At 48.9% G+C, this 24,923-nt stretch overlaps 1 protein-coding gene across 1 annotated transcript in view; it reads right to left on the bottom strand.

Annotated features, from left to right (window-relative positions):
* The window catches only part of ARIH1 (ariadne RBR E3 ubiquitin protein ligase 1), a 60,029-nt gene extending 35,461 nt beyond the window's left edge, over positions 1-24,568 (bottom strand). Inside the window, exons 1-5 of the mRNA XM_060175596.1 lie at positions 24,322-24,568; positions 24,013-24,110; positions 23,847-23,948; positions 21,824-21,891; positions 519-663 (exon numbers count right to left, since the gene is read on the bottom strand). Of these exons, the coding sequence (XP_060031579.1) occupies positions 519-663; positions 21,824-21,891; positions 23,847-23,948; positions 24,013-24,110; positions 24,322-24,568 (660 nt within the window). The remainder of the gene's footprint in view (positions 1-518; positions 664-21,823; positions 21,892-23,846; positions 23,949-24,012; positions 24,111-24,321) is intronic.
* Positions 24,569-24,923: the final 355 nt, after the last annotated feature.

Raw genomic sequence — 24,923 nt, 5'->3', positions numbered from 1 at the left:
CTTGAGTGAAGTAGCAGTCTTAAAACCTAAGGAAAACATTTATGAATTATTCCTGGTCTCTGCTTCAACTCTGTAACCACTTAGCTGAGAACATCTGTGGTAAATGGATCTTCGAGAGTGACAATCTGGTTTTCAGAAGAATCCTCAACTCCTCCTAGTAAATCAGTTCTAAGGACATGTAAGAAGTGGTGCTGTGTATACAAAAAAAATAATAAAACCTGGTTTTAAGTCTATTTTAATTTGCATGAAAAATAATTCTATTCAGGGCAGCTAATCTGTTGTACAAGTCTTCTGTGCTAGCAAAACAAATTCAAAAAGACTGAGGTATGCAGGATAAACTACTGGGGAAAGGCAAGCGGTGTGGCGGGGAGAACAAATGGATTCTTCCCTACCTCTCCTTATCCTGATATTCTGGCCACTGCTGCCCTGCAAGCCCAACTCGGAGCTCTTAGTGTAGACAGTGGGGGCCGACTCACCCTCTAATGTGGCCAGCTAGCCTTCACCTACCAGGTACTCACCGAGTTAGGGTAGTTCAAGTAGCAGATCTGACAAGGCATATCCTGTGCTGATGACCTTGTGTTCATCTGGCGTGTTCGAGACTTTTTACTTGGATTAATTACATGACACTCAGCAAAGAGCTTCTCCAGGTTTCCATCAAAGTACCTGCATCATTTAAACAGAAAGGTGAGGGCCCAGCAAGAGCACAGTCAGAGCTCTCCAAATCCCGACTGTTCTAGAGGAAAGGCAATGAACTGAATCAGAACACATCAAGATCATGAACGTGGGGAGTGAGAGAAAGTGAGTTGTTCAGAGGAGATGACTCGTAGCAAACAGATATGTGCATCAAAGTTTTGCTGCTACTTTAAATAAAAAACTTTTTATTCTGAGAAGTCAGTCTGTCAGTATTTAGAAACTACTAAAACTTAACAGAAGTCATGTTATCTTTAGTGGCATCTTAAGAAGAGCAATGAGACTGTTATGGGGTAGGTTATATTCTATAAAAATATTTCACTTTATTAGTACTATTTTAGTTCTAACAGGTAAGATAAATTAGCAAGAAAAATCACCTGTAAAACAATCATTCAAAAAATAAATGTCTCACATTCTACAGAATAGACTTGCTTCCTGAAACACTCTTTTGAAATACTTTAATTCATTAGAGAAGGGGGGAAATGAAGAAGCATTTACATCAACCTACTTACTAATTTTTGTTCTGTCAATCTTTACTAGCTTTTCATAAAATATGTATCTAGGGAGTCAGGCAGCAGGTTAAGTGCACGTGGTGCAAAGCACAAGGACCGGCGTAAGGATCCTGGTTCGAGCCCCCGGGTCCCCACCTGCAGGGGAGTCGCTTCACGGGCGGTGAAGCAGGTCTGCAGGTGTCTGTCTTTCTCTCCCCTCTCTGTCTTCCCCTCCTCTCTCCATTTCTCTCTGTCCTATCCAACGACGACATTAATAACCACAACAAGGGCAGCAAAGGGGAAAATAAATATTTAAAAAATGTATCTAAATACACAGTGTTGGGTGGGAAAGACAGCATATTGGTTATGCAAGGAGACTCTCCTGCCTGAAGCTCCGAATGTCCAGGTTCAAACGATAAGGTAGAGCTGAGTAGGGCTCTGGGAAAATACATCGGTAACAGAGAGTTTAACATCCAGGATAGCAAATACAAGCTACTTAACAGAAGATACAACAAATGCTTAGCAAGACTCACGCATAAATCACACATGAACTTTTATATGGGACACATGGAAATGATGTCATGTTCTCTCTTGCACTTTTTTATAAAAGACTTATTTATTTATTTATTTTCCCTTTTGTTGCCCTAGTTCCTCTCTAGCACTTTTTAACGTTCTGTCTTTCTTGCTTGTTTTCTCATCAGCCTTATCATATACACCCCAAGGTTCTTTAATTTGGTGTTTGTGTTCACAGACTCTTGTTATAGCCTCTGTCTGCTACCAAATGACCTGCATTTCTCTGAAGGACAACTACCAGATGGTTTTGCTCAGCTGTGCAATATAAACAAGTGAGACCCAAAAAGGGAGAATAAACCACTGCTAGGACTGTGCAAACTACGGCTGGGGAGGGAGAATAAACCACAGCTAGGACTGTGCAAACTACGGCTGGGGAGGGAGAATAAACTACAGCTAGGACTGTGCAAACTACGGCTGGGGAGGGAGAATAAACCACAGCTGGGACTGTGCAAACTACGGCTGGGGAGGGAGAATAAACCACAGCTGGGACTGTGCAAACTACGGCTGGGGAGGGAGAATAAACTACAGCTAGGACTGTGCAAACTAAGGCTGGGGAGGGAGAATAAACCACAGCTGGGACTGTGCAAACTACGGCTGGGGAGGGCTGTAGGAGAGCACAGAGCTGTGGTGGTGGGTCTGGTGTGGAGCTATTCCCCTGTAGTCTTATGACCTTGCAAGCTAATATTAAATCACTAATAAAAGTATGTGCGCGCGTGCGCGCGCGCACACACACGCGTACACACACACACACACACACACACACACACACACACACACACACAGAGACCAGACCCCTTGTGCTATCTTAATATTATAAAGGGAAAAGCAACAGATAACAAAATTTTTCAATCGGAATTAATATAACCAGCAAAATATATTAATACAGAAAGTAGTCAGCTTATAAGCCTTCAATGTTCACTCTTTAAGCTTTAGAAAGGCTTTATTGGCCGGTCTATCTATCTATCTATCTATCTATTTATTGGGGGGTACCAGAATATTGTTCAACTCTGGCCTGGGGTAGAGCCAGGGACTGAAGCTGGGAGCTCGGGCCCTCAGGCATGGCACCCAGTCTCTGCATATCTATCTACCCAGCTGTAACCTTCAATTTCTTTTTTTTTTAATCATTTATTTTCCCTTTTGTTGTCCTTGTTGTTTTATTGTTGTTGTTGATAATGTCGCCGTTGTTGGACAGGACAGAGAGAAATGGAGAGAAGAGGGGAAGACAGAGGGGGAGAGAAAGACAGACACCTGCAGACCTGCTTCACCGCCTGTGAAGCGACTCCCTTGCAGGTAGGGAGCCGGGGGCTCGAACCGGGATCCTTGCGCTGGTCCTTGTTCTTTGCACCATGTGAGCTCAACTTGCTGCGCTACCGCCCAACCCCCTTCAATTTCTTTTTAAGGAGTAGCTGCTGGGTAACTTCTCAAAGATAACTGACAGTCAGTCATGAGTCTGACTTCCTTTGCTTTTTTAAGGTGTGTCTCTTCACCTCAGCATATACTGAAATAAGGTGAAATCTTGATCCATTCTAGAAGGCATCAAAGAACTTTGAACTACTGACTGTGAAAAGAATAAAACTGTGAGGACCTACTCACTTGCAGCCCAGATGGACAGTGGAGGACACTTTGAACTCAGGATGCCCTGGCTCTTTCTGTTTCTAGAAAGCTCATCTTTAGAAACAAAAAACCTACTCATCTGCTTATAAACTGATCCTCACTTAAATCAATATCCAGCAGGGACGCAGTCTAAAGGAGCCCGGAGAGACTTCTCACTGTGCCCAACGGCGCCCTCTCGTGTCCCCGTTATTCTCTAAGCTTTGGACCAGCGGTCGTCCAGCTCCAGGACACCGGCAGCGTTCCCTCTGGTGGCCAACACCACCACTCACAGGCGGCAGAGCGTCCCCAGAAGTATCACGCAACCAAAGGTTCGGTACTTGCCGCACATCAAATCTAGAAACAAAAGTTTGTGTGACAGAACTTTGCGGAGTGAGAGGGAGGGTGTGTGTGTGTGTGTGTGTGTGTGTGTGTGTGTGTGTGTGTGTGTGTGTGTAGGGGGGAACTAGACTTCATCAATAACAAGCAGAACAATTCAACAAGGGCAACAAAAGGGAATAAATATTTTAAAAAATCTTTAAAAAATGCTTTAATCTGAAAAACTACCATTCAGATATGACACGACAGCACCACCAACAAAAACAGTGATGATGAGCAGCAACGGCCAATAACCAGCCGCCAGGAGCAGTGGGTTTGTAGTGACTGCACGGGGCCCCAGAGACAGACAGCCCAGGGGGCGGAGGGGCCGGCAGAAGGGATGGAGGGAGGGTGGGAGAGAGGGAGGGTAGGAAGGAGGGAGAGAGGGAGGGAGGATGGGTGGGTGAGAGGGAGGGAGGTTGGGTGGGTGGGTGAGAGGGAGGGAGGTTGGGTGGGTGGGTGGGAGGCAGGCAGGCAGGCAGGCAGGCAGGCAGGCAGGCAACATGCTGGGGTCAGGAGGCAGACAGCTCAGGCAGCAGAGCACACACTTGGCCATGTGCCGTGCTCTGCCTGGGCCAGAAGAGCCAAGTAGGCAAGCAGCCCCACAGAAATAATCCCAGTGGTGGAAGGGAGGGAGGGAGGGAGGGAGGGAGGGAGGGAATGAAGGAATCAGACTCTGGGTGGTTTTTTTTTGTTTGTTTTTTCCTCCAGGGTTATCGCTGGGGCTCGGTGCCTGCACCATGAATCCACCGCTCCTGGAGGCCATTTTTCCATTGTTGTTGTTGAATAGGACAGAGAGAAATGGAGAGAGGAGGGGAAGATAGAGGGGGAGAAAAAGACCTGCTTCACCCCGATTGTGAAGCGAGCCCCCCTGCAGGTGGGGAGCCGGGGGCTCGAACTGGGATCCTTATTTGGTCCCTGTGCTTCACACCATGTGCGCTTAACCGCTGTCCCATCGCCTGGCCCCCAGACTCTGGTTTTACTTGTATTCATTACATAACCTGTTTGCAATGGATTCTGCGATGGTTATATGGAACAGTCTGGAATCTGATTTATCTCTACTAAATATAAAAAATAAAATATTGAAACCTATTATTAACTCAATACACTTGAGTGTCACTATGTCTCATAACTGATCTGTTTTAGTTGAATCTTGGGGAGTCTTTCTTGATTTTCATTTTATATAATGTTTTCAGTAATGGCATCATTTGCACACTATTTTTTTTTCCTGAGAAAAACTGTTGATAAAGCCTATTTTTAAGTAATCCCTCTGAATTTATCATTAAGGTCCCCCCCCCCTTCAAGTATTTTATTTATTTCCTAGTGGGAGAAATACCAAGAGAGAAAGATCAGAGTCCTGCTCAGCTCTGGCTGATGGTGGTGCTGGGGACTGAACCCAGGACCTTAGAGCCTCAGGCTTTCGGGTCTTCTGCAGAGCCAGTGTGCTGTCTCTGACCCCTAGGTCCCTTGTTTTCAGCTGGCGCACACAGCAGGCTCGAGTCCAGCACTGCAACTAGAGGCCATCCTGGTTTGTAAGTTTTCTTCTAGCACGCCGCTTCAGACCCCGAGCGCCGCCCAGGCTGCTAGTTTGTCCTGCGTTCGCCGCGTCCTTCCTCTGTTCCTCCTTCCCTCTTTCCCATCTTTTCCCCACAGTGCGTGTTGTAGTGTTTCCACCGTCAGCGCGGTTCAAATTCTGCAGTATTGAAACTTGTCCCTTCGTTCTTTCCTTAGCTGTAAGACTCCTTTTCGACTTACTCTGCTCTTCTCAGCCCCATCGTGATCCCTCACAGGAAGTCTGTGTTGAACGCCTTCCAAAGAAGCTTTTCCCCTTTCTCTAGTTAGTGTGTTTGAATCAAGGGCTGCTAGGTGAAGGGACCCGGGTGGACTCTTACCTCCCCACACTGTTGACCGGGTCACTGCACCCAAGTTCTTCATCTGCTCGCTCTCATGCTCCTGCCTACGTGGGCAGCTCGGGGAGCTGGTCGCGGCTCCTTGGCTAGTAATGCTCTTTTCTCTCCCTTGCTGGTCCGCTCCCTCCTCTCCCGCAATCTCAGCTTATCCTTTTGGGGAACCCTCCAGTGTGCACACGGCAGCAGAGGGCTCTTCCTTCACTTCAAGTCTCCAAAGGAAAAGGCACCTCTGCCGTGAAGTGGGCCTCTCAGGCAGGATGGGGTCTCAGGCCAAGCACACCCCCCCGTCTCACTAGGCTGTCTGCTGTTCAGTGCTCACAGAAGCACAGTCAAGTGCTTAATCAGCCACATGCCACGCTATCTAGATCTTAATTTCTTACTTTACCGAACTTCTGGTTCAGCAAAATACAAAACAGCGTGAATTACATTTCAAGGCAAGAGCAGTGATGGACTGAAACCTCTGTGGGGAAGGAAGGCATTTTTTTAACATTCCAAATACGGTGTTGGCGGCCATTCCAATACTGAGCTTTACCGCTTATTAGTGTGGCCGCCACATTAAAAGTCACAAGAGTTGCAGACTTCATAGACGGTCTCTATCAAAGAAACACTTGTTTTTACACCAGAATCAGAAAAGTAAATTGTTGAGATGAGTGTACTCACTATCCTTAGGTGCAGAGTTCAATCTTAGTTACAGAGTTCTAATGCTCCCGCTACACGTCTCTCATCAAAGACAGCTACAAGGACGAAGCAGGACACCGCGCGTCACAGACCCAACCATAAACAAATGATTTGTGCACATGACTTGCTTCCACACTCCCAGCGGCTGCTCCGGAGAGCCAGGCTGCACCACTGTCTGGTACAATGCTTCTGTCATCCCACTATCTGCCTGTGATAGTAGTGCTTTCTGTCCACCTGCCAGGAAGGTATATTTAAACAAAACGTCACAGGAGCAAAGGACAGCCTGCGTGCATCTAAATGAGGATGACTTCTGAAAAGCAAACTACAGCAAGCAAGTGTTCGCACCAGGAGAGGGGCTCCAGCAGCATCTGCATGCAGACTCAGAGTCCCCGATGCTCCCGCTTCAAGAGGGGGAGAACAGGGCCGAGGGAAGTGCTACTCACTCAGGGCTCAAGCCAGCAGTGCTCTCTTCTGAGGAATGAAGTAGCAGTTCTCTTCCAAGGTCATTTACAACCCCGTGAAACTGTTCAAAAGCTGTGATTATGTTAGTGTGAGGTTCTGAGGCAGAATGCACATTTTCATAAACATTGAAACAGTCACTATAGCAGCAGCCAGTTATGCAAAGTGGTCTTCACACCTGAGGCTCCCAGGGTGAACCCCCAGTACCACAAGCTAGAGCTGGGCACTGTTCTGGGAGACAGCTTGCCAGGCTCGGCGTGCACTTCAGCACGGACACGGCCCAGGGCTCAAACCACCGGCACACGGGAGCACCAGACCACTAGAGGAAGCAGCCCTGGGCTCACTAGAGTGACGCAGCGCTGTGGTGTCTCCAACTCTCTATCCCTAACTCTCCGCACTAAATGGGGAGATTCAGTCCTGGAAAAGCAGAACTGGACACACACATGACTTCAGTGCCAGGGGGAGGGAGAATCACTGCATTTTTGGTAATTTTGAGAGTGATTAAAATTAGAATATAAGCTAAATGAAGCGCAGAGTTCCAGAAAATGAGAACTGTCTAGGGATGTATGGATAGGACATCTTTGGTGCTAACGCCTTATTATGAAAAAAATAACTATAATGGACTGCCCAGCTTCTTCCCACACCAAGATCCTTAGTTCCATCTGCTCTATTCTGACCTTTAGGTTCCTGATTATTAAACAAATTGTTCTGCTTTATATCTTTTTTAAATTTTTTATATTTATTTTCCCTTTTGTTGCCCTTTTTATCGCTGTCATGGTTGTAATTGTTGTTGTTATTGATGATGTTGTTGGATAGGACAGAGAGAAATGGAGAGAGGAGGGGAAGACAGAGGGGGAGAGAAAGACAGACACCTGCAGGCCTGCTTCACCGCCTGTGAAGGGACTCCCCGCAGGCGGGAGCCGGGGGCTCAAACCAGGATCTTTAAGCTGGTCCTTGCACTTCATGCCATGTGCACTTAACCTGTGCTACCGCCCAACTCCCTCTGCTTTATATCTTATTCCTTTTCAGCCACCAAGTTCCAGACAACCTCACCAATATGTCCTGGAGCCCCACCTCCCCAGAGCCCTGCCCCACTAGGGACAGACAGACACAGGCTGGGGGTGTAGATCCACCTGCCAACACCCATGTCCAGGGGAGAAGCAATGACAGAAGCCAGAACTCCCACCTGCTGCTCCCCCATAAAGAGTTTGGGTCCCTGCTCCCAGAGGGACAAAGACCAGGGAAGCTTCCAACAGGGGTGGACAAGGAGCTCTGGTGGTGCGAATCATACGGACTTGTACCTGTTATCTTGCAATCTTGTTCATTGTTATTAGATCACTGGGGGGGGGGGTGTCTATGGAGGGCTTAGAGAAATATACAAAAATTTACTTGGAGAAAGAAAAACTTGGGGCTGGGATGACCAAGGAGGCTCTGGGTCTGAACACCAACATCACACTGAAGGCCAAGGACAGAGCCAGTGTGTCTCTCCCTGTCTCCCTCTGATACAGAATAAAAAACTGGGGACAGAAGGTGGCGCACCTGGCTAAGCGCTCACATCACAGAGTGCAGGGACCCTGGGGTTCGAGCCCCCAGGGAAAGCTCCACAAGTGGTGAAGCAGGGCTGCAGGTGTCTTTCTCCCTCCCCTTTCCATTTCTCTCTGTCTGAAAGGAAGGAAGGGAGGGAGGGAGGGAGGGGGGGAGGGGGGGGAGGGGGGAGGGGGGGAGGGAGGGAGGGAGGGAGGGAGGGAGGGGAGAAAAGAGAGAAAGAAATCACAGAACAGAAGACTGGGTGAGCTGGTCACCCAGCAGCACGTACGCCCACAAGGCTCCCGCTTTGGCCTCTGGCACTATGCTAAAACTACACAAAGTCTGGGGTCTTGATGCTACTCTTAAAAACTACATTTAGTGCACATTTAATATCAATGTATTATATGAGATTTATACTGAATTAGCACACTGATCCAGTCTTTTTTTTTAAGGATTTTATTTATTTATTCATGAGAAATGATAGGAGGAGAGAGAAAGAACCAGACATCACTCTGGTCCATGTGCTGCCGGGGATAGAACTCAGGACCTCATGCTCGAGAGTCCAAAGCTTTATCCACTGTGCCACCTTCCGGACCACGCTGATCCAGTTTTTGATAACAGAATACTACTTGAGATAAGATCCCCCTCACTAGAGGAAACTGGCCTAATAAAAACAGCAAGGTAGCAAAACTTCTCGGCTTGCCACTGAGAAGCCAAAGACCACTTGCCATGGAAGCGCCGTGGTACGGCTTCCAGATGCGGCACAGAGCTCACTTCCCTGCTATTTAAGCTTCCTGTCGTCTGTTCCGACCTGTATGGGGCTCGGCATGGACCAGCACACAGGTCTTGTGCGCTGAGGCCCGCGTGAGACCCGCCGCACGCGCACTCCCGGCCCGGCCCGGCTCTGTGGGTGCCTGGGTGCTGGAGGCTGCAGCGAGCAGTGCGTCAGGGAGGGAGAGGTGCGCTCTGCTTCCGAGCTTTCCCGGCCGGCCGCGGACAGCAAGTGCACTGAGCAGCTGCCGCAGTGGGCCTGGCGAAGACGCACCTGGGCTGGGCTCAGTGAGATCCTCGTGGACACGCAGGAAGCCTTGCTTTCTCCCCAAGGGCCCCTACCTCCGTTTATTGTTTACTGCAGAAAAAGCAGCAAGCAGGAAGCCCTGAGCACTGAGCTCCCACACAACACACAGTCAAGCCACTTTCAAACTTCCTGAATGACTCTGCTAGAGTTTCTGTGGGCTCCTGGGTTTTGCATGCACACAGCTGACCTCAACACCGCTCCACACCTGCTCTGTGTCATGACCCCAAACTACCCTCCGGACGCTGAGCACATCGCCAACGGCGGCTGTCAGGTCTCGGCTTTCTTTTGTGCCACCAAGGTCACTGCTAGGGTTTGGCGCCTACGTTACAAACCCAGCACTCCTGGAGGCCATTTTTCTTTTCTTTCTGTTTGTTCTTTAATTTTGATGGGACAAGGAGAAATTGAGAAGGGAGCAGGGATAGAGAGGGAAAGAAAAAGGCATCTACAGCTCTGCTTCACTGCTCATAAAGGCTCCACCTGCAGGAGGGGACCGGGGGCTTGAACCCAGGTCCCTGCCTCTGTGTGTGCTCAATCTGGCGCACCACAGCCTGCTCCTCCAGTTATCCAAGTCTTAAATCCCAGTTCGGCATGCACCGCAGCCTTTCCCCAACCTACTGTGTCTCCTGCCTCCCATTAGCTGTTTCCACTCTCAGTCAAGCCAGAAGTCCCCGTGCCTGCACTGCCAGCTGTCCTGGCAGAACCAGGGAGGTGTGCGGCAGAGGGAACAAGCCCGCTCCCCATGCTCCTCCCGCAGAAGCAGGAGACACAACAACAGCATCGCGGCAACCAGGCTCCTGCTGCCGTTTCTATGAGTCACCGAACATCCTGCATGTCCCTGAAAGACAGCTGCTGAGAGGCTTCCTTCCTCTGTGCAATATAAGGAACTGAAACATCGGAAGTCGAAAAAAAGGGGCCTGGTGGTGGCCCACCTGGGTGAGCACAAGTATCACAAAGTCGAAGAAAAAGAAGGAAGCAGACTGCTGCTAAGACTTCCTAAAAACTGGTGGAGGCACCGAACTGTGCTGGCAGCTGTACTTGTAGGACCACTCACTGTAATCTTCAAGTCAGGAATAAGCCACTAATAAAAAGGAACACCAGGAAATACAAGGTAGTGTGCCGGTAGACATCCGTCTGTCCTCACCTCTAACACCTGCTGACTCCTTAACACCCCTGTACATGCTATCAACTAAGTTTAAGACTTTATCAAGACATAACTCCGGAAGAAAAGATGTCATCAACGGGAGTAAGGCTACTAAAGCCAGTCGGGAAAGAGGGGACACGGAACCTTGGTGGGGACGTGGCGTGGCACGGCACTACAGCCTGTGATCTTACAGTCTTGCAGCCCACTATTTACCACAAGTGACAAAACAAATGTAGCTCCAACCCAGAGCCCCTGGGCATGAAAGACACAGTGAATGAACTTCCAGGGAGAGCACTTAAGGCAGGCGCAGCCTCCACAGGAATCACGCTGACGCAATCAGAAGACTCCAGACCAGAGCAAGAGCAGGAACAGAACTAGACAACATGGGGGAGCTCTGCCCGGGCTCCACAGAAAAGGCAGCACACACAACGGATATGGGGGAGGGGTGCTCACAGAACTAAGAGCCAGGAGTCTCCAAAAGCTAAGGCAAGAACCACAGACAGCAGACAGAATACCCAAATGTTTAAGGGGGGGGGAAAAATACTAGAAGGTACACCATTATTAGATCATCAAAACACAATGATAAAAAAAAAATAGTAGGGGGGGGTGGCACAGTGGATAAGCACTGGGCTCTCAAGCATGAGGTCCTGAGTTCAATCCCTGGCAGCACATGTGCCAGAGCGATGTCTGGTTCCTTCTCTCCTACCTTTCTAATAAATAAATAATAGAAATAAAAATTTTCTAATAAAAATAGAAAGACCTTTAAAAAAAATAGTGGGGCTGCAGCTGTGAGTGGAATAGTGGATGGAGTGCTGGGCTTCAAACACAAGGTCTGAGCTCACCTGCCAGCACTGCAAGTGCCACACTGATGCTCAGTTTCACATCCTCGCCCCCGGCCCCACTACTGAATGAACTTTAAACACGAAGCCAAACAGCTCGCCAGCTTTGCCAAGTATGGCCACACCATGCTGGAGGAAGGCACTGCTGCGCTGTCTGTCTTGTTCTGTCAGGAGAGTTGTCCCACAGCAGTGAAGCCCTGAGACAGGCGCGCATGCAACATGGGGGAGAGATTTATGTAGCGTACAAACGCACCCCAGTCAGGTCACATGGTGCTTCTTGGCAGAAATGCCAGAGCTGAAGAAAATGTAAAAACTAGGGAGTCGGGCTGTAGCGCAGCGGGTTAAGCGCAGGTGGCACAAAGTGCAAAGACCAGCATAAGGATCCCGGTTCAAGCCCCCGGCTCCCCACCTGCAGGGGAGTCGCTTCACAGGCGGTGAAGCAGGTCTGCAGGTGTCTGTCTTTCTCTCCCCCTCTCTGTCTTCCCCTCCTCTCTCCATTTCTCTCTGTCCTATCCAACATCAATAACACCAATAACTACAACAATAAAACAACAAGGGCAACAAAAGGGAATAAATAAATAAATAAATTTTTTAAAAAAAGAAAAAGAAAATGTAAAAACTAACAGCCAGTAAATACTTTAATCTGAGAGTAGGCAGTAGCAAGCAGGTTAAGCGCAGGTGGTACAAAGCCCAAGGACCAGCATAAGGATCCCAGTTCAAGCCCCCGGTTCTCCACCTGCAGGGGAGTCGCTTCACAGGTGGTGAAGCAGGTCTGCAGATGTCTTTCTCTCCCCGTCTTCCCCTTCTCTCTCCATTTCTCTGTCCTATCCAACAACGAACTCAACAACAACTATAACAATTAAACAACAAGGGCAACAAAAGGGAATAAATAAATAAATATTTAAAAAATCTTTAGAGCCCCCACACCTATGGACATCTAATCTTTGACAAAGGGGCCCAGACTATTAAGTGGAGAAAGCAGAGTCTCTTCAACAAATGCTGTTGGAATAAATGGGTTGAAACATGCAGAAGAATGAAACTGAACCGCTGTATTTCACCAAATACAAAAGTAAATTCCAAGTGGATCAAGGACTTGGATGTTAGACCACAAACTATCAGATACTTAGAGGAAAATATTGGCAGAACTCTTTTCCGCATAAATTTCAAAGACATCTTCAATGAAACAAATCCAATTACAAGGAAGACTAAGGCCAAGTATAAACCTATGGGACTACATCAAATTAAAAAGCTTCTTCACAGCAAAAGAAACCACTACCCAAACCAAGAGACCCCCTCACAGAATGGGAGAAGATCCTTACATGCCATACATCAGACAAGAGTTTAATAACCAACATATATAAAGAGCTCGCCAAACTCAACAATAAGACAATAAATAACCCCATCCAAAAATGGGGGGAGGACTTGGACAGAATATTCACCACAGAAGAGATCCAAAAGGCCGAGAAACACATGAAAAAATGCTCCAAGTCTCTGATTGTCAGAGAAATGTAAATAAAGACAACAACGAGATACCACTTCACTCCTGTGAGAATGTCATACATCAGAAAAGGTAACAGCAGCAAATGCTGGAGAGGGTGTGGGGTCAAAGGAACCCTCCTGCACTGCTGGTGGGAATGTCAATGGGTCCAACCTCTGTGGAGAACAGTCTGGAGAACTCTCAGAAGGCTAGAAATGGACCTACCCTATGATCCTGCAATTCCTCTCCTGGGGATATATCCTAAGGAACCCAACACACCCATCCAAAAAGATCTGTGTACACCTATGTTCTTGGCAGCACAATGTGTAATAGCCAAAACCTGGAAGCAACCCAGGTGTCCAACAGCAGATGAGTGGCTGAGCAAGTTGTGGTCTATATACACAATGGAATACTACTCAGCTGTAAAAATGGTGACTTCACCGTTTTCACCCGATCTTGGATGGACCTTGAAAAATTCATGTTAAGTGAAATCAGTCAGAAACAGAAGGATGAATATGGGATGATCTCACTCTCAGGCAGAAGTTGAAAAACAAGATCAGAAGAAGAAGAAAAAAAAAAAGTAGAACCTGAACTGGAATTGGCGTACCGCACCAAAGTAAAAGACTCTGGGGTGGGTGGGTGGGGAGAATACAGGTCCAAGAAGGATTCAGACCTAGCGGGGGTTGTATTGTTATATGGGAAACTGGGGAATGTTATGCATGTACAAACTATTGTACTTACTGTTGAATGTAAAACATTAATTCCCTAATTTAAAAAAATTAAAAAAAGAAAAAAAAACTTTAAAAAATAATCTGAAAAACTACCATTCAGATATGATAGAAAAAATACTCTCCCAAATAAACAAAAATCAGTGCTGTCACCAGCTCTGCCCTGCAAATATGCTGAGGAGGATTATTCATGTTAAAAGAAAGAGGAAGCCCTTGAGGGTGGTAATGAACAGTGACACAGAAAGAGAGCCGAGACACCCAAAGGCAAAGAGAAGACCAGACAGAATCCGCTCGGTCAAAGGAAGCGGAGTGGGCACGAGCATGCGAGAGAATGTCTCAGATACAGAAAGGTGCTGACGATCCTTACTGATCAAGACGAAGACCTGGACTAGGGACACAGACAAGACAAGACCTGAGTAACCAGAGGAAACAGCTCAAGTGAAAAGGCAGCCAGGGATTTACTGGTGGTGGGAAGACCCAGCAAAATGTAAAAGCCAACAGCAAAAGACAGAGTGGTAGTTAAGGAACCCCATGCGCTACCAAGCACACCAGTGAAAGCAGTCAGACAAGGACAGCCGGAGGACTTGGTCAAGGGTCTAGGCACAGCAGCATGACGGCCACTGGACAGAAGACACAGACCAGATGTGAAAGGCCAGAAGAAGACACAGCGAATCAATAATGCAGAAAAGGGACTTGAACTGATAGCCTCACCTAATAAAATACTTTCAGCCAAAGGAAGGCTCCAAGAGACAAAGACAGGCACCATATAACAATCAAGGGATTACAGGGAGGGAGACAGGACATTATACAAAAGGTTTCCAGGGCAGAGACTCTAAGGTCCTAGGTTCAACCCCCAACAGCACGTGGGGAGCCACTGGTGAGCAGCGGTCTGGCAGGCAGATAGACAGACAGACAGACAGACAGACAGAGTGGTCTGGGAGATGGCAGAGTGGCTAAAGCACTGGACTCTCAAGCATGAAGTCTCAAGTTCAATTCCTGGTAGCATATGTACCAAAATGATACCTGGTTCTTTCTCCTTCTCCTATCTTTCAAATCAATAAATATTTTTTTAATAAATTAATTAATTAAAAAAAATAAACGTTCAGCAAAAAGGCATAATCGGTAACGATTGGTGTGTCTAAGGGAGGCTCTGACAGCAACACAGGATAGCAGCAGAGCTCAGCACACTATTCACTGATACTTACAGTTCATCCAGACAGATTTTACAAGAGATTCAGGATTTTCCTTTACAAATAGTGACTGACTGATGCGATGAACAGACAGACATTTCACCCCGAAATAAATGAATGTGCATTCCTCTCAGGTGTGCCTGGAACACTCTCCTGGACAGAACACGTTGGGACATGAAACAAGCTTCAGTGAGTATATCAAGACTCCAACAGTAACAGACAGCTTTTCCAAACACAAGGACACGCAGCCAGCTCATCCAAAGCTCTCAGCGTGCAGACACTAGACATGCTCCTGAGTGACTACGTACTGGACAGAAAGCAAGCAGTGCAGAAGTAACCACCTCCAACCCAACGGAAACGAAGAGGTGACTGACTACCAAGTCACGCAGGAGGCAGCAAAGACAGTATCAAGAGGCAAGTCTATACCAACAGACCATTAGTAAGCAGAAAAATATCTCAGGTAAACAATTTACATCTACAAGGAGCTAGAAAAGAACTGGCAAGTCAGTAGAGGAACATATAAACACCAGCAGGAATAAATACAAATCACAAAGCGGACACAAAGGATCGACCAAGAGAAGAGCAAGCTCACGGAATGGATAAGCAAAACAGCAAGTCTCGGGGGCTGGGCAGTGGTGTACCCAGTCAAGTGAACACATTACTATGCACAAGGATCTGGGTTCAAGCCCCCACTCTCCATCTGCTGGTGGTCTGCTTCACAAGCCAGACCAAGTGACTTCGCAGGCTGTTTGTGGGCAGTTATCCGCCCCACAGCCCAGTCTAGAGAAATGGAGAAAGATTTTAGACTCTCACAACCTTCCAAGACTAAGGGAGATGGAGGTAGAAGAGATAGGATGGACATAGCCTGAACAGATTAATCACAAGTACAGAAATGGAAAAAAAGAGAAAAGTAGACAAAAGTCTCCCTAAGAAGGGGGAGCAGAGGGGGCCAGGCAGTGGCGCACTCGGTTAAGCACACACAGCACTAAGCACAAGGATCTGTGCAAGGATCCCGGTTCAAGTCCCTGGCTTCCCACCTATGAGAGAGAGAGAGAGACGCCGACTTCATAAGCGATGAGGCAGGTGTCTCTGTCTTTCCTTCTCTGTCTCCCCTCCTCTTTCAATTTCTGTCTGTCCTGTCCAGTAAAATGCGAAAAAAAAGCCACCAGGAGCAGTGGATTCATAGCGCCGGCAATGAGCCCCAGCAACAACCCTGGAGGATAAATGACGCTGGAAACAGAAGCCCGAGAAATGGATGAAGTCATCCAAACTTTCAAGCGCTCTCAAATGCTCTCAAAAACATAGAGGGAGGAATGTTACCCAGCAAACTTTACAAAGCCAGAAGTATTCTGATTCCAGGGGCAGGCTGGATAGTGTGCACCTGGTTGGGCGCACGTTATAATGTGCAAGGACTCAGGTTCAAGGCCCTGGCCCCAGCATGCAGAGGAGAAGCCTCTCCAGTGTCAAGCAGGGCTGCAAGTCTCCCTCTCTCTCTATCTCCTCCTTCCCTCTCAATTTCTGTCTGTATGCAACAAATACACCTAAAATGTTTTAAGTATCCCGATTTCAAAATTGGATAAAGATGGTTTAGTGTACAGGACAAGAATAATCAGCCAGTGGTACACCCAGTAAGACAACACACGTGGCTATGGGGTTCAAGCCTCCAGCCCCAACCGGCGTGGCAGGGAAGCTTCTCGTGGAGGGGCAGTGCTGCTGGGTGCCTCTTCCCCCACGCCCCCATCAGTACAGAAAGGAAATGGGGAAGATGGCTTCCAGGAACAGAGCGGTAATCCAGGCACCAAGCCCCAGCGGTAACCCTGGTGGTGAGGGGGAGAAAGGACTCGGCACAGCAAGAGAATCGTTCATCATGATCAAGTGGAATTCACTTCAGGGAGGTTCAACACAGGCAAGTCAAGTACACAACACACTAGCATCAGCAAAAGGGACAATGACAGATCACATGACCAGAACACACTGGAAAAGCATTTGGCATGACCCAACACCCACTTAGGGTAAACTCAACAAATTAGGAGTAGAAGGAACGGACATCAACAGTCAAGGAAACACAATAAACCCGTGTTCCATAATGGAAATCTTCCACAAAAACGAGGAAAAAAGAGTATCCACTCTCCTCGCTAATGTTAAACATAGCTACAGAACTTCAAGCCAGGTTAGTTAGGCAAGAAAAAGATAGTGAAAATTCAAACTGGAAGAAAAAAAAACCGTCTCTACTGCAGATGCCATAGTAAGCTACCTAGAGAATCTAAAGGTGTCACCAGAAACGACCAGAGAAGAGGGCTAGGGGACAGCTCTGCGGGTACAGTACAAGGAGCTGGGTTCAAGTCCCCAGCCACCGCGTGAGAAAGCTCCTCCCTGTGGAGCTCCCAGGAGGGGGAGAGCAGCACTGTGACCCAAAGGCCACTAGGAACACAGGTCTCCTGCAGGGGGCAAAGGAGGGATTAACAAGGCCAGTAAAATGGCGAGATACACAATCAGCACACAGGAATCTGTTGCATTTCTATATACAATGAATTAGAGAAGGAAAGGGAGGGGAGGGGAGGGGAGGGGAGGGGAGGGGGGGACGGACTTGATAAAGGAGGCTAAGGACCCACACACTGAATAACCAGAAGACACAGACATGGGAAGCGTCCCAAGCACATGGACTGGGAAAAGAAGTGCTGAGCTGCAGCCAGACGTTCACCTGTCTCCTCGACTACCAAGCACAAGGACCCAGGTTCAAGCCCCCAGTGCCCACCTGTGGGGGAAAGCTTCACGAGCGTGAAGCAGGGCTGTCTCTCTACCTTGCTCTCCCTCTCAATTTCTGTTCTATCAAATAAAAAAATAAATAAAAATTTTAAAATGATTTAAGAAAAACCACAGGGGGGGCACAGCTCAATAAAAAATGTTTAGAAAGCGCCCCCTCTCGTGAAAAGGGAAGCAAAGACAGACTCGCACCAGGCACGCACAACCCCAGGATGGCAGGGGCGGCGGCGCAGCACTGGGTCCAGTGTGGGTGCTACCAGCACCTCAAGTTCCTGGCCCTCGGGTGCAGAGCAAGCTTCATAAGGGGACTGCGGATGTCTCTCTATCTCCCCCTTCCTGTTTCTCTGAAGAGAAAAACCTAGAAACAACTGGCTCCTCAGGAATCATGTCACATGCAAGGAGGGGACGCTGAGAAAGACGGCGTGAACGTGAAGAGTCTCACACAGGCGCACAGGCAGTGGACGCTAGGCCGAACACGTATCAGTGCCACAGAGGGAGAGACTGTTGGCGGGACCCGGAACAGTCGTCTCAGAAGCTACGGTAGGGATCCGAAGGACAGCTGCTGAGGAGAGAGGCGTGCCCAGCGCAGGCCACCAACAATATGGTTCTAGAAGTGATTCCGGGAGCTGAGTGGCACAGTTGTCACTGTGTCAGACAAAGGAAACCTGCAAGCCTGAGGTCGTGAATCTGGTGACCACCTTGAAGTTCTGTACCAGTTGAGTGGAGCAGAGAGAGAGAGAGATGGTGCCAGAAGGGCAGACAGAAGAAGCCGGCACTTGAAGTTTGTGGGATTTTTTTTTTTTTGCCTCCAGGGTTATTGCCTGCACTACAAATCCACTGCTCCTGGAGGCCATTTTTCCCATTTTTGTTGCCCTTGTTGCAGTCATTATTGATGTCGTTGTTGGAGAGAAATGGAGAGAGGAGGGGAAGACAGAGAGGGGGAGAGAAAGACAGACACCTGCAGACCTGCTTCACCGCCTGGGAAGCGACTTGACCCCCCCTGCAGGTGGGGAGCCGGGGCTCGAACCGGGATCCTTACGATGTCCCTTGAACTTTGTGCACCACATGCGCTTAACCCGCTACACTACTGCCCAGCGACCGGCCTGAAGCGTCTTGACTGTCATCAAAAGGGAAGAACAGCTCACTTTCTCCTCGCCATTTGGCGGAGTCGGGGCTGGGCGGAGCGAGGTGTGGAAGAGGGCTGGGCGGGCGGAGAGGACGTGCAGCTTCCCAAGCTGCAGGAGTGCCTGCTGGCCGCAGTGCCGTCACGTGGCCCTTCCTGGCACAGTGAGCAGTGGTCCGCATTCCAGCAACAGCAGCGGTGGTTCCCATGAAATAGTTTTGACACTGGGCTTTGGCCCTTTTTCTGGCTAGGTAGTCTTCACTGGCTAATTCTCTATCTCCACTGTCTTACTGTCTGTCTACAACTAAAAATCCTGACTGACAGAGTACCAGGAAAAATGGAGAATGTTCCAAGATACATAAAAGAAGAGATAATGAAAGCCACACGCCACAGAATTATGATATAATCTAAATGCAGATGGAAAGACTGGTTTTGAAGCAGAACAGACAGGTGAGTAAAACAGCAAATAGAAAATGGCAGAAGCCAACAGGTACAATGATTCCTTCTCCACCAAAATGTATTATTTTAAATATTTATTTATTTATTTTCCCTTTTGTTGCCCTTTTTTTTTTTTTATTATTGTTGTAGTTATTGATGTTGTCCTTGTTGGATAGGACAGAGACAAATGGAGAGAGGAGGGGAAGACAGAGGGGGAGAGAAAGACAGACACCTGCAGACCTGCTTCACCGCCTGTGAAGCGACTCCCCTGCAGGTGGGAAGCCGGGGGCTCGAACCGGGATCCTTAAGCCAGTCCTTGTGCTTCATGCCACGTGCGCTTAACCCGCTGCGCTACTCCCCAAAATGTATTCTTAGGAAGAACAAAGCACACTATTTTCAAGGTCAGGATAAATCCGGTTAAACTGAGAACTCAAAGTCTGGGGTCAGTGAGGTACTTAGCACACTCTACTGTCCTCACTCCACCATGAGCTGCTCCCTCTCTGAAGGACCACAGTTTGCTCATGAGTGGGATGAAAAGAGCAAACTGTGTGTGTGTGTGGTACTCACACACCCCACGATTAAGTGATTGTTTAACTTAAAAACTGCATTCAGGGGGCCAGGTGGTGGCGCACCTGCTCGAGCACACACACTGCTGTGCACAAGGACCCGGATTTAAGCCCCTGGGCCCTACCTGCAGGGGGAAAGCTTCGCGGGAGAAGCAGGGCTGCGGGTGTCTCTCTCCCTCTCTATCCCCCCCTCCCTCTCAATTGTTGGCTGTCTCTATCCAGTAAAGAAAATAATTTTTTTTAATTGCATTCAGTAGTGTCAACAGTATGTTACAAGACAAAATTCAGAATGGAGAGATATTTAAATTCTAAGCCTACAATGCTTGAAGAGTGTCTGGTGTAAAAAAGGAAAAGTCGGGAGTCGGGCTGTGGCGCAGCGGGTTAAGCACAGGTTCAGGCCCCCGGCTCCCCACCTGCAGGGGGGTCAAGTCGCTTCACAGGCGGTGAAGCAAGTCTGCAGGGATCTGTCTTTCTCTCCCCCTCTCTGTCTTCCCCTCTTCTCTCCATTTCTCTCTGTCCTGTCCAACAACGACAACATCCATGATGACTACAACAATAAAACAGCAAGGGCAACAAATGGGAATACATAAATAATAAAAAATATATAAAAAAAAAAAAAAAAGAGAAAAAGAGAAAAAGTCCTTTCCCTAAAGGAGGTGTCACAAGGCTGAAGACAAACATTACCGGAATCAAGAAACATCACGGGCTTCCTAACAGGTGATGAGGGCGGGTGTGTGTGGCGTGCGCGCCCGCGCGTGTGAGAGACTGACCCTGCAGGCACTACATGGTCTGTTCTAAGAACACGCTGTCTTGTTCTCATGCTTCCAGGGAGGGTTATCGCCGGGGCTCGGTGCCTGCACTATGAATCCACTGCTCCTGAATGCCATTTTTCCCATTTTGTTGCCCTTGTTGTTGTTGTTGGATAGGACAGAGAGAAATGGAGAGAGGAGGGGGAGACAGAGGGGGTGAAGAAGAAAGACACCTGCAGACCTGCTTCACCACTTGTGAAGCAACCCCCTTGCAGGTGGAGAGCTGGCAGTTCAAACCAGGATCCTTGTGACAGTCCTTGCGCTTTGTGCCATGTGCGCTTAACCTGCTGCACTACTGCCCGAACCCCCTACTCCTGAGAACACAGGTTTTGGTACACAGTTGAGTCTGAGTGCTGACTCTTGGTTTGCAAGACTGAGATTACTATATTAAGCTGTAAACCTTAGTTTCCAAATCAATTAAGTGGGTGATGATTTCTGACTCCATAAAGCCATAAGGAGAACAGATGCTTAGCACACGGGGCCTGATAACTGACGGCCGTTGCTGTTGTTATGCACCAACACTGAGTGCGCAGTGTGAGAAGCCGGGTGTATTTAACACCTGTTTACAAACTGCCCTCAGATTTAAAATCAAAGAGGAAATAGATTCCATTTATTTTCTATAGTATTTAGGTTTTCAGTATTACTTTTTTTAATCAGGATCGCTAATTTTAGAGTGACAAGCTACCACCTTCCACTGTAGCAAATGCTCCAACTATCCCATCTGGGAAGAAAAAGGGGTGAGAGTGGCACTAACAGCCACTCACTCATCCCAGTAACTTCATATTAAGTTTCCTCACGGGGGGACGAGGAAAGAGACTCTACTGGAAAGCGAGACTCACTAAACCAGAGGACCAGTGCAAACGCTTTTGATATGCCTGAGCTAAGTTTAAAGATCCAGGAGAAAGAAATGTCCAAGTAATTAAAAGGTCTTTCTTTCTTTATTAGAGAGAGAAGCAGAGCACCAGAGTTCTCGCCAGTGCGGAGGGGCCAGGCTCAAACCCGGATTACCCACGCAGCAGAGTGAGTGCACTCTGCCCAGAAGCTATTCTGACAGCACTGTAAAAGATCCTGTGGGTTCAACAGCCGCACTGCGTGCTGATTCGTTTTTCTGGTGGGTTCTCGGTCCTCCGGGTCATACACGTATACTGAAGCAGAGCCGTGGCCGTGTCACTCCCAGTAAGCTAAGCAACACGATGCCCGTGTCCCCTCAATCACCGCAAACTCCGCAGGCCAGGAACGCAGGCCGTTAAAGCAGACACTGCTCGTACATCCAGTGGTCCGAGGACTGGCATGTGGACAATCCCTTGTCTGCATCTCATAAAGCCGCCACGGCTTTCAACGTTACCTGAGTCAGGTTGGCAGTGCACTTCCTTACCTTTCCATCAGCTTCTCTTTGTCCCAATTGAAGTGGCTAAGGAGTATTCTTGTGATAGTTGCTGGATTCTAAAGAAAAGGGAAAAAAAGCATCTTAAGGCAAGAGTACTCCACTGACAGTCAGTGAAATTCTAGGTTGCATTTAAGTTTCTAAAAGGCCCCACCCAAATTTCCTTATTCTTCCAACACATACAAAAATTACGTATAGCATCAGGACCAGAAGGGGGCCGGGCGGTGGTGCACCTGCTAAGTACATGTCACCATGCTTAAGGATCCAAGTTCAGGCCCCTAGTCCCCACCTGCAAGGAGAAAGCGTCACATATGGTAAAGCAGGGCTGCAGATCTCTGTCTCTCTCTCTCTGTCTCTCTCTCTCGCCCTCCTTCTCTATGCCCCTTCCCTCTCAACTTGTCTCACCAAATAAAAGTTAAAAAATAATCAAGGCTGTTGATTCATATGTCAGAATTCTATGGAATTCTATATCCGAATTTATAATAAGCCAAAAAGAAATTAAGTTGAAAGAAAATACTACTTAAATGAGAAACTAATTAAAATGAACCAGTTTTGTCACAAAGGTTTAACAGACTCACAGTTTACACCATTAAACAGTAAAGTATCTAATGCCTTCTATAAAGTAAAAACTGAGAATATCTAAGAGAATGACAGACATCTGCGCTGTGCAGTAATGTAGAGAATAGTGCCGCCTGCTGTTTCGTTGCTAGGAGGAAGGTCAGTGTCCTGAGCTAAGGTCGCCCTTCCAGGCAGGGCGGCCACACGCACGTCCACTGCCCCAGGTAGTGAGCTCCCTCCCCGCCCTCCCTCTGCAGGTACAAAGTCGAGAGGCCCAAGACTCAGGTCTCCAGGCCCACCCCAAAACTCAGGAGGTGGCAGCAACAGAAGAGGTGCAACTCAAACAGACAGTTTTGTTTGGGCAGCATGTCACCAAAGCTCTCTGGGCCAAAGACACCTAGTATGTGAATTACCCACTTGGTTTAAAAAAAAAAAGAAAAGAAAAAAGTAAACCTAGGCAGAAAGGTCATGGGGAAAAAAATCAACTACTGTCCTGAAAAGCACACACACACCCCCCAAAAAGGCCAACAGTGACCCTCAGCCACCACTCCTGCCCACGGCCTGCCAGCCCGTCCTGCTGTCCTGTCCATCCCTTACTCCCTAAAAGCACCTTTATCTTACACAGGGCTGCAGACACTCCGTGGTGTACGGGCGGCCACACCCACACAGGACACGCTAACCGCACCACATTCACTTGCACAGGACACAGTCATGTCTGCCTCCCCCACAAGTGTGACGATTCAAATGCTTCAGAGACGGACGGTGACTTCAACGGCAGCGGTTATTTCTTGAACCACACGCAGATACGGGCGGCTAGGGAACCGTCTGCTGGTGGCACACGCACATGTGCTCTCGGCCACCAGCAAGAGCCTGCTGGTCGGGGGTGGGGGTCCATGCGGCGATGCCTCCCTAGGCCTATCATCTCCAAGTTCCAACAGTGGTCACAGCAACAGGCCCCCAGCCACTGGGCCCCCAAAACACAAAGTGCAGTTAAGACACGGCCTGGGCTCTGCCCCACAGGGGTGATTGTCTGGGTCAGGGACTCGGGGACTGGGAAGGCCAGACCGTTGTTCCCACATCTCGCCAGCTCACCCCATATATGTTTTAAATAAAGCCACGCTAGAAACAAGGGCCAGGGCCTCACACACGTGTGAATCTCGAGCTGAACCCCTGGCCCGACTTTTATTTTAATTTATTGTGTGCTCAGAGGAGGTGGGAGAGTGCCAAAGCATCTAACTGCTCGGCCATCTCCTGCCCGACACTCTCGTGTAGGGGCCAGAGCTCAATCACGAGTTTCTCCGAGAAGGACATCGCTGTCCTTCCCCCCCAAAGCAGATTCCGGAGCCCGTCTGGTTCAGCACGGCTGAAGGGAAAGGCGTCACAGACACTCCCTCTCCCTCCAGCCAGCACCAGCCAGGAGTCTCCAGGCCGCAGAGAAGCCAGGACACCACCACACCAAGCGAGAGTCAGAAAGGGTGCGGGAGGCCCTGGGCACTCGATCTTCATCCATGCCTTTCACCTCCAAGTGTGACAGGCACTCAAGCTGAGAGAGGCTTTCCTGGTGGGAGCCAGAGCACGAAGGAAGTCGCAAAATGGGGGGGAGCAGCAGGTCGCTGGCTTGCCTCTAGCTGTGTGGACATAAGGCGCTGCCCAAGTCTGAGCCGGCCTAGGTGGGCATGGGAGGTGGCGAGAGTGTTGGGCAGGAGATGGCCGAGCAGGCCTAGGTGGGCGCAGGAGGTGGCGAGAGAGTGTTGGGCAGGAGATGGCCGGGCAGGCCTAGGTGGGCGCGGGAGGTGGCGAGAGTGTGTCGGGCAGGAGATGGCCGGGCAGGCCTAGGTGGGCGCGGGAGGTGCCGACGAGGCAGGGCTAACGCTGGGGACAACTAGAGGCTCTGATCTGAGTGGGCTGGACACAGCCTCAGAGCAGGGTACCCAGAGTATCCACAGCTCGAGGCCCGGTCTCCCAGTTCTCAAGGGAGAAGACCAGAGATGCTGACTCTAGGGTGACTTCAGATGCCAGGGCAGAGCAGCTCGGTGCCTTGACGCTGTGGGGGCCACCTCCTCCCCTCTGGTATTTGGTAACAACAGGAAAGATACTGGTAGAACCACTGAGGTTTCTTCCGACAGTTGTTAAAGGCACCGTGGTTCCATGGTTTAAGAACCCAGAGGCCAACGCCATGGCCGAGTGTGTAACCTCCAGGTGTGAGACCCTGGGTTTTCGACCTCTGGCGTGTGGGAGACCGACAGAGACAGAACTGGGGATATGCATGGTGGGGCCGCAGCCAGCGTGACCCCCCCCAACCCCATAGAGACTGGGGCAGGGCTCATGAAGCCTCCCCAGTGCTGAAGCCCGGCCTAGCCACTGTACCCTGCTCTGACTAGACTATCTCCTGCCCCAACAGCGCTTGACTTTCATTAGAGGCCACATGCAATGCCAGGAGCAGAACCCTGGGCCTCACATAGGCAAGTCCTATGTTCTACCCAGAGTTAACTCCCAGTCAGACAATTGCCCCCCAACCCCCACCACCAAAAAA

Source organism: Erinaceus europaeus, chromosome 16, assembly GCF_950295315.1.
Source record: "Erinaceus europaeus chromosome 16, mEriEur2.1, whole genome shotgun sequence".
Classification (NCBI taxonomy): domain Eukaryota; kingdom Metazoa; phylum Chordata; class Mammalia; order Eulipotyphla; family Erinaceidae; genus Erinaceus; species Erinaceus europaeus.
This window is presented reverse-complemented; position numbering and strand designations above follow the sequence as displayed.